Raw genomic sequence first — 13454 nt, forward strand, 5'->3', positions numbered from 1 at the left:
TCAAATATTAAGTCTAGATACGATATGAATTGGATATGTCAGTGTCAAAAGTGACGTTTCTTCTAAAAAAAACCTAGACGTAATATTTGACGTATCTTAAGGTTCGAATCAGACCGTAAGTAACTGAGTAGGTATACCTACAGGCCGGCCAAAAAATAAGTGCATTCCCGTTACCAGGGAGGTTTTGGGATTATAATGAACAACTTTTACTATGGGACCAACCCCAAAATACCGAAAAAATTTTACCAAAGCCAATACGGAGATTCCCTTCATATACTGTAATTGAATGTTATGTTAAATCTGTGCGTACGAAAAGCATTAAATAGCGAAGGATGGCGGGAAACAATAGAAAAGGCCAACACACACACTCTTTCCCTTTCTCTCTCTCTGACAAGAGTATACGACTAAGAAGAAAACTGAGCCTGTAAGGAAATGGAAATTTGGTAGGTATTTAAAGTAATCATCACCCCTTTTTTTAGCAGCAATACAAATAAATTAAACTTTATACCTACTGACTTCATTCGAATTTAGCCAAAATATTAAAAATAAATTTAGAATATCCTTGTCACTCTGTGAAATGAATAATACTATTAATCGTGTGTGCCCAATAGACCTTTCCTGTGACTTTATCTGTGTGAAATGATGATGACGATGATCATCGAAACAAATGTCCTTTCCCGGGCCTCAAACTATTTTCATACGTACAAAGGTTTAAGCGTGAAGAGATACGGCTGTCAGAGTTACTTTTGCGATTATAATATTAGTAGTAGTAGTACTTAGAATCGTGTAATATGTGCATTATCCGCGCAGTATTTATTCTTTTAACTAATCAATATTAATTTACCTCAAAAAAGTAAGTCGAAATAAATCATCATCATCATCATGAGCACTTTATCGCCCACTGCTGAGCATAGGCTTCTCTTCTAGTACGCCACTTGTCCCGGTCCTGTGCTAATTTCATCCAGAAGTGACCCGCAAATAAATGGTACCTCTTTACCAGATAATTGAATTAAATGATCTTCCACATCCACAGTTCCGACAGTTCCTTAATTTTTCTGGAATATACAATACAATAAAAATATGTAATCATTATTCTTAATACAAAAATCATGATTCAATAGCTCCACTGGTTTCGTGGAACCTCGTATACGTTTAATATGCAAATGTGATAAATATTAAATACTTTTACTCGTGATCGCGTTGTATCTTATATTTCAAACAGTGTTACGACACTGTCAGTCTGCGTTTGATACGTTTAGCGATAGGAGGCAAAAGGAGCTTTTGAAATCGGATCGACTTCATTTACCACCATGGGTGTGACGATGATTGAAGAATTACCGAAGACGGGCTTCTTGAAATTTAGACATGACCAGCTGTTTCAAGTACGGAAACTATTTAATTTGGAGAAACCTGGACGAGTAAAGGAAGCGATAGAGTTGCTGAGAGAATGGCTGGAAAAGCAGGATCATTTCAATAAGAAAGATTTTAGTAAGTGAATTATCGATTTTAAATTAAATAACCAAATACGGTATACAGTGTCTAAATCCAATAAGGGCAATAAATCAAACCAGACATAGAATTTACCCGTATAATCATGAATTAAGAAGTTCTTTGAGATTACTCTTAAGTGTCATAACTGTAATTATTTTTTGGAAATTTACCGAGCAGCAATGTACTGCAAACATTACGAGACATACCATGACATGACGTTACGATCCCAACAAGAATTAACAGTTACTATAAAAAAACTCGTATCTCGTAACCTGTATGTTGCTTTACATTGCGGGCCGAATTATTTTGTATGTTTATTTATTTCATTGTATTTCTCAGCAAAAGTTATCTCAATATACTTCTGAGGTCCTATCCTAACCACCGTTTAAAGGTTTGCCCCTGAATTTAGACACTCTGTATGTTATCCTTTGCAGATAAGCAATAACAGTGAATAGTTTCAACTTTTAAAATACTTACTGAAAGAATAAAAGTAACTTCGATCTATTTTAATTGATTAATTCTCCGAATAACGAAATTTGAAAACTTTGAGATTTATTGGTTAAACAAAACGTGACAAAGCTAGTTTATCACATAATGGGCCATTTTCACTTCAATCTTCTTAATTTTCTTTATCATAGGTCTTTTTGAATATGTAAACTTGTCAGTTTGGTGGTTTTGAGTAGGTATAGTATGTACTTATTTCTGCCAAACTTTGAAATCTAGAGTAGCGATTTACATATTTAACAAATTTATAGAATCTCATTATTTGTAGATACTCGAAATTCAATTTCAGTTAAATGGTTAGCTGCAAAAAAATATTTTATGCACACATATTTCAAAATATCCTACCGGTTTAAATTTTATGGCTGTACAAGTAGAAGATAAGTCTCAAAACTTCCGGCAACGTTAAAAAGTTCCAAGTATTGTTGTTGTACAAGGATTAATGTTCTGCGAGATGAAGTTCTGAGTTTTTGTTTATGTAATTCGACGTTAAGAGACCATAATATACAAACTGAAACTTGGTTAAGTGGGACCTGGATAAGTGAGAATCCTCTATAGCTGGGACTCATGGTGCGGTCCCGGCACTTTGGCACTGAATTACCTCTGTTAGTGACATAAAACAGACCTCTATAACTGAGATTAGTTGTTTCGATTTTATAGTCAAATTTACCTCTATTACTGAGACAGATAGAGTAGTTTACCTCTTTTACTGATACTATATTTGAAAGATTACATTTGCTTCATTGTTTCTTTAGAATGTTATAGGAATTGACCTCTGTATCTGAGATAACGTCAATCTATGACCTCTCTAACTTGGACTTTATTAAAGATCTTGGACTTTGGTCTAACCATTTCGCATTCGGTTAATTGTGTCTAAACGACTTCAAGTTTTATATATAGTTAGTTTGAGTAAGTAGTTAAAACTATCGAAACGAAAAACCAAAAATTAATTTTCATTTATTAAAGTTCTAAGACGCAATGAAGTCCGTTTTAAATATAATTTAACAAAATCCATCATTTGTAGAAGTAAAATCCTTCAAAGTTAATGCGAATTAAAATTTGAACAGACTTAAAAAACTATTTAAGGACAAGGATTATTTTACCTTAATTATTGTTGATGATTACAACTCATACATAATGTTGACAAAATACCTTATTTACCAACTCTATAACTGAAATAACCTCTTTTCTCACCCTATTAATGGAATACTCTATAAATGAGACAGAAATTTATTTATACCTGGCTAACTGAGACCCTGTGTACATAAGTGGAATACCTCTTTAAGTGAGACGAATTTGCTCGTCCCTTGAGATCCCACTTATCCAGGTTTCACTGTACATCTCTAAGTAATTGTAATACGTTAGTTTGAATTGGTTAGTTGTATTTTATAAAATTGTTGATGTATTGTTATTAGTTTTGCTTGTATGTAAATTCAATGTTGACGTGTAAAAGTGCCCTTGTGGCCTATTTGCTGAATAAATGTTGAAGTTTGAAGTTTGAAAATAGAATGCAAATATTGCAACTTATTACCTATCATAAACTTTTTAAACTAAAGTGGCTCATGAACATATCAGTTTACAATACAAATACTCTTTATTGCACACCTCATTACAGAAAACAATACAAATAATACAGGAAGAAGAGGTTAAACAACAGGCGGTCTTATCGCTAAAAAGCGATCTCTTCCAGACAACCTTTAGGTAGCGGAAATTAATAAATTTATGTCATGTCAGTCAGTTTAGAAACATGATTATTTTTTTTGTTAGGTACTTATTAAATTCCCTACTTTAAACAATTATGAGAACTTTCTTTAGTTATGTATAATGTAACAGGCAACCAACACTACAATGTAATAGCCTTTATTAATATTAAAATATCGACCTTTTGGGTAAACCCCATAAACCTTTCGCAACTGGATCCGGTAACCTGCGAACTTGAAATTGATAGTCAAGGCCTCACATTATAAAACGCGAAAAATCAAAACAAGTTAGTATAACCGGCTAGATGAACATAATTTCGACACGTTTCAATCAGGCCTATTCGGATTTCGAGATAATCACAAGATCTTGAGACGATTTAGAGATCAACTAGATCTACATTAGATATCGACTAGATGTGACTTGGATAGGTATCTAAGTCATAACTTGTCGAAATCGTTCAACAGGACCTCCAGAATCGCGGAAACGTCAAATTTGACATATCTATCTTACAAATATCCTTAAATTACCCGTATCGTAACTTGTTGAAGTCTAGTAGAAATCTAATTCATTTTCCGAATCGAGCCGAATGTCTCGTGATTTAATGGCACAAGTTTAATGTTAAGAATAGGGTTTGCAATCCGGATCCGAAATGTATGAAATTATCCGGATCTGGATCCGGATCCGAAATGTATGAAATTATCCGGATCTGGATCCGGATCCGCGGATCTTCCCATACATTTCGGATCCGTCGTGCAAACCCTAGCTAAGAATAATTAAGATTATAGGTAAATAAGTGCCTTTACAAATACAAATTTCTTTATTGTCAGATAACAAATGATCCAATATTTTACCTATTTAAAGGGTACCACTGATTAACAGTCCGGCGGACGATATTGGCCTGTCAGTTGTTCAGACCTGTCAAATGCGTTTAACTGACAGGCTGATATCGTCCGGCGAACTGGTAATCAGTGGACCCCTTAAGGGGCCCACTGATTAACAGTTCGCCGGACGGTATCGGCCTGTCAGTTGTTCGGAACTGTCAAAATTTTGTTCTAACTGACAGGCCGATACCGTCCGGCGAACTGGTAATCAGTGGACCCCTTAGGTATAAAATTATATATGAGCAAATCAGCTAATTTTAATTTAATTCGGATAACGAATTACACTTGTAATGTAACTTTGCTTTGCGGCGTCGACGTGCGCGAATTTCTGTGTAACTTTGCGTTATGTGGATGCGGCATTATTGTCCGTATTACGACATTCAATCCGGGGCTCATATTTTCAAGATTTACAGTTGCATCGTAACTTTGCACCATTAATGCTGCTGCAGACGTCATCCGAATGTCAATTTATGATTTGCACACGTAGCATAGAAAATATTTCGTAACAAATGTTAATGAAACTACTAAAACATTCATAATTTAGAGACTAGTTTTGTGGTTGGTTCCAATGCCCCCCAGTAAAAACCGGAATTGCGATTATTTACATATATGACCAGTTTTTTAAGTCAAACTTGTTGAATACGTTGATTTTATGTACGATTTTGTCGAAATACTAAGAGTTACGGTATAGCAAACTAATTTGTGTATAGATAAAGGCGCATACATTAAAATTGGTACAGGAACTCGAATTTTCGCGTCTAGATTTTTAGAAATTGCTGTCTTTTTCTACTAACAAAGTTGGTTTGCTAATAAATATATGTGATCTTCCGTAAGAGCTATGAAAATCCCCTCCCTCCCCCTTGTAAGAAAAAATAAGATATGTTCGACCCCTACCTAAATCGCCCCCCTAAATCGTCTTACGTAATAAACAGTGATCGGGGATTTGGTTGCCATGAGGGGTAAATATAAATAATGTTTTTTTTATCTCTTGAAATGTTTTTAGTAGGCAATTGTATTTCAAAAATATCAAGATAGCGTTTTTGTGAACAAATTCAATCCATATTGCGGGCTTACTCCCATATCCATACAAAAAATCTACTAGATCCCGCGGCGTTGTAACCAAATCCTCGATCACTGGTAATACATAAATCGCCTCTTAGGTTCTAAGCCTTACTTTTTTGTTACAGGTGATGTCTATTTAGAGATACTATTAATAACTACCAAAGGTTCCGTGGAGCGTGCTAAATCACGAATTGACAAGCTATGCACATACAGGACAATCTGGCCCCAGTATTTCACAGCCATCGATATCAACTCCTTCAAAGAAAGTTTCAAAACATTGTAAGTACATGCATGTGTAAATAATGTGTTTTAATTAGGGTTCCGTATCCAAAGGGTAAAAACGGGACCCTATTATTAAGACTCCGCTATCCGTCTGTCCGTGTCTGTCCGTGTGTCCGTCCGTCCGTCTGTCTGTCACCAGGCTGTAGGTAACTCATGAACCGTGATAGCTAGACAGTTGAAATTTTCACAGATGATGGTTTTCTGTTGCCGCTATAACAACGAATACTAAAAAACCGGACAAGTGCGAGTCGGACTCGCCCACCAAGGGTTCCGTACTTTTTAGTATTTGTTGTTATAGCGGCAACAGAAATACATCATCTGTGAAAATTTCAACTGTCTAGCTATCACGGTTCGTCACGCCTGGTGACAGACAGACGGACGGACAGCGGAGTCCCGTTTTACCCTTTGGGTACGGAACCCTAAAAACAAAAATAAATAAATATTTGAGTGGGGCGGGGCTCCCATACAACCAACTTGTTTTTTTTGCCGTTTTTTGCGTAATGATACGGAACCCTTCGTGCGCGAGTCCGACTCGCACTTGGCCGGTTTTGTTATTTAAATGCAGCAAAGGATCTCCGAAATGACAGCATTGCATCTGTAGGTTTAACTGTACATTTAACGAATGCGGTTTTTTTTTTCAGTAACAGCTTAGTACTGCCAGAAGTGACAGAGGACTACTCCAGAGTAAATATATTTAAAATAAATAGCAACGTACCATTGCAGGCTGATCTAGTCTTAACTTACATCAAGTTTTCAATCATTGTAAGTATTTAGGTAGTTTTAAGTCTTTTAACGGTATTTTATTTTATAGAGATTGCACGAATTCCTCTTCTCAGTCGTGCACTCTTGTCAGAGTGGTCGTGGCTGTTTTGGATGACGCACATGGCTGGTCTTCATTTCCGGTTATGTTGGTGGACTTTCTCTTGCGATGTCTCTCCATTTCTGACGGTTGATAGATTCCACGAATATTCGGCAGCAATACATTATTCGGCATATTCGTCCACTTTCATGATCTATCTAACCTTTTTAAGAGTCATTCTCTGACTCCCTTCGGTCGTGTCTTAAAATTCGTCACGAGTTGCTTTCCTATTTTTTGCACTTTTGCCTATAGTAATAAATAACTATTAATTAATTAATTCATTTTTCTGTTTACCTGTTTTAGGTATGTGAATATTGCAAAGTGCACGATTACCCTAGCGGATATATAGTTGTGTTGGACTACCAGGATGTAAACCTGTTGGATTTGCTTTCTATCCTCAGTCCCGCCCAAATACAGCAAATGGTTAATTTGTATATGGTAAGTAAATTATATTAATCCTCAACGTTACATCAAATAATACATAATAGTACTACCGTACAGAAAGGACACTTCCTACAAATCCCCGTAGTTTGATAGCGATTCAGGGACGAATCATACTATCCGTTTCTAATGTATGGCAATATCCCTTTCAACTATTTAGGGTTGTCAAAATTCAGTGATTATCTTATCTGTGGTCGTGCACGCAAAAGTACGTCAAGTGGGTGGTGGTGCCAACCCTAATAATTGCTCGGAGCAATGCTGAGCCGAACGGAGCCGAGTTTGCCCGAAAGGAGGTCCAGTGGGTTACATAGGTACCAGTTCTTTCAGGTACCCAATGGCAGGGCGTCCATATATTATTACTCCTACCTGCTTTCATTTTTTACGAGTAATCTTGAATGATAACATTACTCATTGATTAGTTTGGGGCTCTCTGATCTATGTAAAACTGTTCCATAATATTTACTCTAGCGGTTAAAAATTTATACACCTAAACCTTCCTCAAGAATCACTCTATGGATAGGTGAGAACCGCATGAAAATCCGTTCAGTAGTTTTTAAGTTTATCGCGAACATACAAACTTAACAAACAGACAGATGCGGCGGAGGACTTTGTTTTGTAAGGTGTAATGATTTAATTATTAATTGAAATCTTTATTTTATTACAGGAAGGATTCGGCATGCGTATTCGAGGTATCCACCTCATAACAACGTCAAAGGTGTCCGATGCTCTGATTTCGCTTTTGAAACAAGTGATGAGCAAGAAACTCAGCAGCCGGATTCACGTACACAGAAACCATGAGAGCCTATATGACTTCATTCCTAAGAAGATCTTGCCGGCTGACTATGGTGGTGATGCTGTGCCTTTGAGGGAAATGATGGGTAGGTATTTTGAGACGTTTGGCTCTTGTTTACATTGATACAATACAATACAAATACTCTTTCCACTTCTCACGCTCAAAAAGTGCACCTTTATGTCGTGCATAGACGACATAAAATCGCATTTTATGCTCTAGAGCATAAAAGTAAAAATTTTTTCTAAGACTAAGGTAATCGGTCTCAACAGCCAAACAGTTAAAACATATTGCACAATTTTACTGAGCAATAAAATTGTGTAGATGACAAAACTTGTTATATTATTTTATTTTTGCTACAATTTATTAGAAATCCGTATTTTCTGTCATTAAATTTAGTAAATCACATAAAATAGGAGTCGATAATTCGTTCAACAATGCTCCGAAATGTTTGACTTGGCAGAAAACCAAGCGTCTGAAACTCTGATCATATGTTGAAAATTTAAAAAAACAAAATTAAAAAGTTAGTTGGCGGGAATTGGTTATGTATTATGTTCTTTCGCTTTACGACAATTTCGTGGTGTAAATTGCCGTGAAAAATGTGTTTTATTTTCCTCGCAATCGAAGTGAAAAGCAGAGTGTACAACAAGTAGACCGGGAGATAGTGACACATTTTACTGGGTCATTTGTACCAGTATGGCGGTTCGTCAGGGGTCTAAGTACGTAAAGAACGAAATAAAAATGATGGTCATAGCGCTGGTACCGGCGGCCCAATCGCGTGGGCGTTAGTCGAACGTGTCGGATAAAATACGAGTGGCGAACGATTTGTTCCACAAAAATCCTCGTATTATTCGATAGTCCATAAAAAAGAAGTAGACGGTAGCGTAATGCCATACTTCTCCGGTGTGACTTACAGCCCGCCATACTGAGGCGAACACATTAATTTAAAAAAAACAATTCAATCATTTGTGCCAAGCTAATTTTTGCACAGGTGATCATCGTCGAGCAGCCATTCATGGACATCACCATGCCATACTTTTCGGATGGTTCCAAATGGCCGCCATACCGCCGCAAAGGAGTTAATTTTTTTTTTATTGCTAAACGATTTGTACCATCTTGTAATTTTTTTTCAAGACTTTCTGTGTGATCATAAATGGAAATCTCATAATGCCATACCTGTAGGAGGTGGCAAATGTGTACAATATTTTTTTTTTATTTCAAGTATGGTGCCCCTTTTTCCCCCTATTAGGCAAATATAATAATGGTCACATTGCATCATATAATTTCCAAAAATCCAAATGCCATACTGGTACAAATCGTCAAAAAATTGTTTTTTGTTTTAAGTCTTGGCTTAAGTCTCACAGTCGTCCGCCCCGTAGTTATAATCTAAAATATATTTTTTTAGGTACAATTGTATCCAAACAAACAGAATATGATGATGCCATGCTGTAAAAAAATATTTTACGTATACATAGTCGTATTTTTGAAACGTGTCGATTAAATAAGTTTTTCAAGTATGGCAGCACTTTATCCCCCTACTATAAGTATGGCAATTATAATAACGGTCACATTTTATCAAATACTTTCCAAAAATTTAAATGCAATACTGGTACAAATCGTTTAACAAAAAAAAAAAATTAACTCCCTTGCGGCGGTATGGCGGCCATTTGGAACCGTCCGAAGAGTATGGCATGGTGATGTCCATGAATGGCTGCTCGGCGATGATCACCTGTGCAAAAATTAGCTTGGCACAAATGGTTGAATTGTTTTTTTTTTAATTAATGTGTTCGCCTCAGTATGGCGGGCTGTAAGTCGCACCGGAGAAGTATGGCATTACGCTACCGCCTACTTCTTTTTTATGGACTATCGGAAAATACGAGGATTTTTGTGGAACAAATCGTTCGACACTCGTATTTTATCCGACACGTTCGACTAACGCCCACGTGATTGGGCCGCCGGTACCAGCGCTATGACCATCATTTTTCTTTCCTTCATTACATGCTTAGACCCCTGACGAACCGCCATACTGGTACAAATGACCCAGTAAAATGTGTCACTATCTCCCGGTCTAAAGGGCATAAATGTCCATTTTTACCCGAGGCAATTTTTTGGTCTGAGCGGATCGAAGTCACTTTATGCCCTTGTTGTACAATCTACTATTATTGCACACCTAATTACAGAAAACAATACCAATGATTATTATTGATGTACTGTCCTGCAGCAATTTTTTACACAACAAGGGCTGCAAAAATATGTGACCCGCTCTTATTGCGTTATAAACCCTGATAAATTATTATCGTCTCAATGAGTAGTCTCTTGAAAAAAACTACCTACACAAACAAATACTTACACATTTTTCACGTATAGTCCAGAATAATTGATTTATAATTGCAACGACGAGCAAAATGTTGTCTATACCTACTTCGTACATAGTATGAAAACATCATACTATGAAACGTAGTTTTTGTACCTCGTACTTAGTGAAAACGTTTTTCAGTCGGTAACTTTTTTCCGCAAAAATATGAATAAATAACGTTAAGGACAAACAAAGACTTATTTTATACGACGTTTTTGCTATAGGTACCTACTTAATATTTTTTCCTACAAATAAACTTCGAAAACATTCATAAGTGTTATAATGTGAGATTTAAAACATGTCAAGGTTTTAAATACAGTTTTAATGACATATTCTAAAAAGTTAAATTCTAATATACAGGTTGGAACGTTTTTAGAGACTGAGCTGAAAAGATGGTGTTATCTAAGTGATCTACATTCAAGTTATTATAATCATAAAGCTGCATTAAAAAGTAAAACAAAATCATTTAAATTAATTATTTTAATATCAGTGACAACACTACAAAGTTATTTAAATTTGGCTGCTATTTAACTGATCACCAGATTTAGTAAAATTTAATACCAAAAAGATCTATTTTACCACCCTAAAATAATAAATGATCACCAAAATTATAACACCAACTATTAAAGGAAATGACACCAAACTAATCATTATTAACCCAAAAATAGTAAATGATTACCAAATTTCAAACCCCATTTTAATGCGAAATGATAACCAAATTTTTACATCTTGCTATCTTATTAAAGAAAATGACACCAAAATAATCATTGTAAACCCAAAACTAGTAAATGACCACCAAAATTAGAACTCCATTTTAATGTAAAATTATAACCAAATTCTTAAATCGAGATATCCTATTAAAGCAAATGACTCCAAAATAATCATTGTAAACCCAAAAATAGTAAATGACCACCACAATTGTAACCACATTTTAATTAAAAATGTGCAAATATTTAATATATCGTCCTATTAAATTAATTAATCCACTTCGTCACCTTTTTCTAGTAGCATTTTATTTTCTGTAACAGTCGCAGTTCAAACCTAACCTAAACCACTTTTCTAGTAGCATTTCTTTTCTGCAAGGGTTGCAGTTCAAACCTAACCTAACCCACTTTCCTAGTAGCATTTCGTTTCTGTATGGGTCGCAGTTCAAACTTAACCTAACCCACTTTTCTAGTAGCATTTCTTTTCTGTAAGGGTCGCAGTTCAAACCTAACCTAACCCACTTTTCTAGTAGCATTTCTTTTCTGTAAGGGTCGCAGTTCAAACCTAACCTAACCCACTTTTCTAGTATATCTCGTTTCTGTATGGGTCGCAGTTCAAACCTAACCTAACCCACTTTTCTAGTAGCATTTCTTTTCTGTAAAGGTCGCATTTCAAACCTAACCTACTTTTCTAGTAGCATTTCGTTTCTGTATGGGTCGCAGTTCAAACCTAACCTAACCCACTTTTCTAGTAGCATTTCGTTTCTGTAAGGGTCGCAGTTCAAACTTAACCTAACCCACTTTTCTAGTAGCATTTCGTTTCTGTAAGGGTCGCAGTTCAAACCTAACCTAACCCACTTTTCAAGTAGCATTTCTTTTCTGTAAGGCTCGCAGTTCAAACCCAATTCTGTACGGGTCGCAGTGCTAACCTAACCCACTTAACTGATAGCAGTTCAAACCTAACCTAACACACTTTTCTAGTAGCATCTCGTTTCTGTATGGGTCGCAGTTCAAACCTAACCTAACCCACTTTTCTAGTAGCATTTCTTTTCTGTAAAGATCGCATTTCAAACCTAACCTACTTTTCTAGCAGCATTTCGTTTCTGTATGGGTCGCAGTTCAAACCTAACCTAACCCACTTTCCTAGTAGCATTTCGTTTCTGTATGGGTCGCAGTTCAAACCTAACCTAACCCACTTTTCTAGTAGCATTTCGTTTCTGTAAGGGTCGCAGTTCAAACCTAATCTAACCCACTTTTCTAGTAGCATTTCGTTTCTGTAAGGGTCGCAGTTAAAACCTAACCTAACCCACTTTTCTAGTAGCATTTCTTTTCTGTAAGGGTCGCAGTTCAAACCCAATTCTGTACGGGTCGCAGTGCTAACCTAACCCACTTAACTGATAGCAGTTCAAATCTAACCTAACCTACTTTTCTAGTAGCATTTCAGTATGCTACTAGAAAAGTAGGTTAGGTTAGGTAGGTATGCGGTGCGGGGTACGGGGGGTTGAGCGGGAGGGGCTAGTAATTTTGGTATCATATTACTTTATTTGGTAATATGTATTAATTTTTTGGTAATCATAATGGTTTATTTAGGAGAAATATTGCATTAATTTGGTCTTCAAGATTTGGTGATCATTAATGATTTTTGGTGATCATTCAATATATTTGGTATTCGAATACAATTTTAAGTGCAGTCGTAATTAAAATGGTGGTACTTTTGTAATTTTAGGCCTTATTTTTTTGGTGTTCAGTATTTTTTTTTGGTAAGCATGATTTTTTTATTTAGGGTACCAAAGTATTTTTTGGTGGTCATTATATTTGTAGCCTTTAAATTTTAAATTGACACATGTCATGTTATTCATCGGATCTACTTGCTAGGGTTGAAATATACAGATTTTTGCACTAATGTTTAACAAACTGTATCTCAAAAACAGTTAGAAATATTAACATGATTAATAAGTGAAAAACAAAGTACGTAGCCTAAACAATTCCCCGTTTGCATAAAAGTCCCCCATTATTTTCCACCCGATATTTAAGTTACTTTCTCCTATTCTAAGTTATTTTTTAACCTCAAATATTTTTTTACGTTTTTCAGAGGACTACCTTCAAGAACTTAGTACAAAGGAGCACATGGAATACATGAAGGAAACTCAGAACGCAACTGTTGACTTGAAGAAGAAGCCTAAAGATAGCACCATTGATGAAATGGTAATGACTGGCTCTTTTAGAACCTTGAGCGTTGATTGAACCAAAACTCAGTCAGTGGTCCGAAGAAGAAGGAACGGTTACATATCAGAATACCGAAAATTTATTTACCTAATGTCGAATCACCTATGCTCGATTCACCTATTTTTAAATTGCCTAACGATCATTTTACCTAAACATTGAA

General features: G+C 35.8%; 2 protein-coding genes across 2 annotated transcripts in view; both read left to right on the forward strand.

The window, feature by feature from the left end:
• Nucleotides 1–13454, forward strand: part of LOC134800220 (alpha-tocopherol transfer protein-like) — a 284102-nt gene that overhangs the window by 249629 nt on the left and 21019 nt on the right. The gene's annotated exons all lie outside the window — the stretch shown is intronic.
• Nucleotides 1224–13341, forward strand: LOC134800222 (alpha-tocopherol transfer protein-like). Its single transcript, XM_063772720.1, has 6 exons — nt 1224–1488; nt 5762–5915; nt 6560–6680; nt 7081–7215; nt 7883–8096; nt 13161–13341. The coding sequence occupies exons 1-6, from the start codon at nt 1311–1313 to the stop codon at nt 13310–13312; spliced, it is 954 nt and encodes a 317-aa protein (XP_063628790.1). The 5' UTR covers nt 1224–1310; the 3' UTR covers nt 13313–13341.

Source organism: Cydia splendana, chromosome 19 (assembly GCF_910591565.1).
Source record: "Cydia splendana chromosome 19, ilCydSple1.2, whole genome shotgun sequence".
Classification (NCBI taxonomy): domain Eukaryota; kingdom Metazoa; phylum Arthropoda; class Insecta; order Lepidoptera; family Tortricidae; genus Cydia; species Cydia splendana.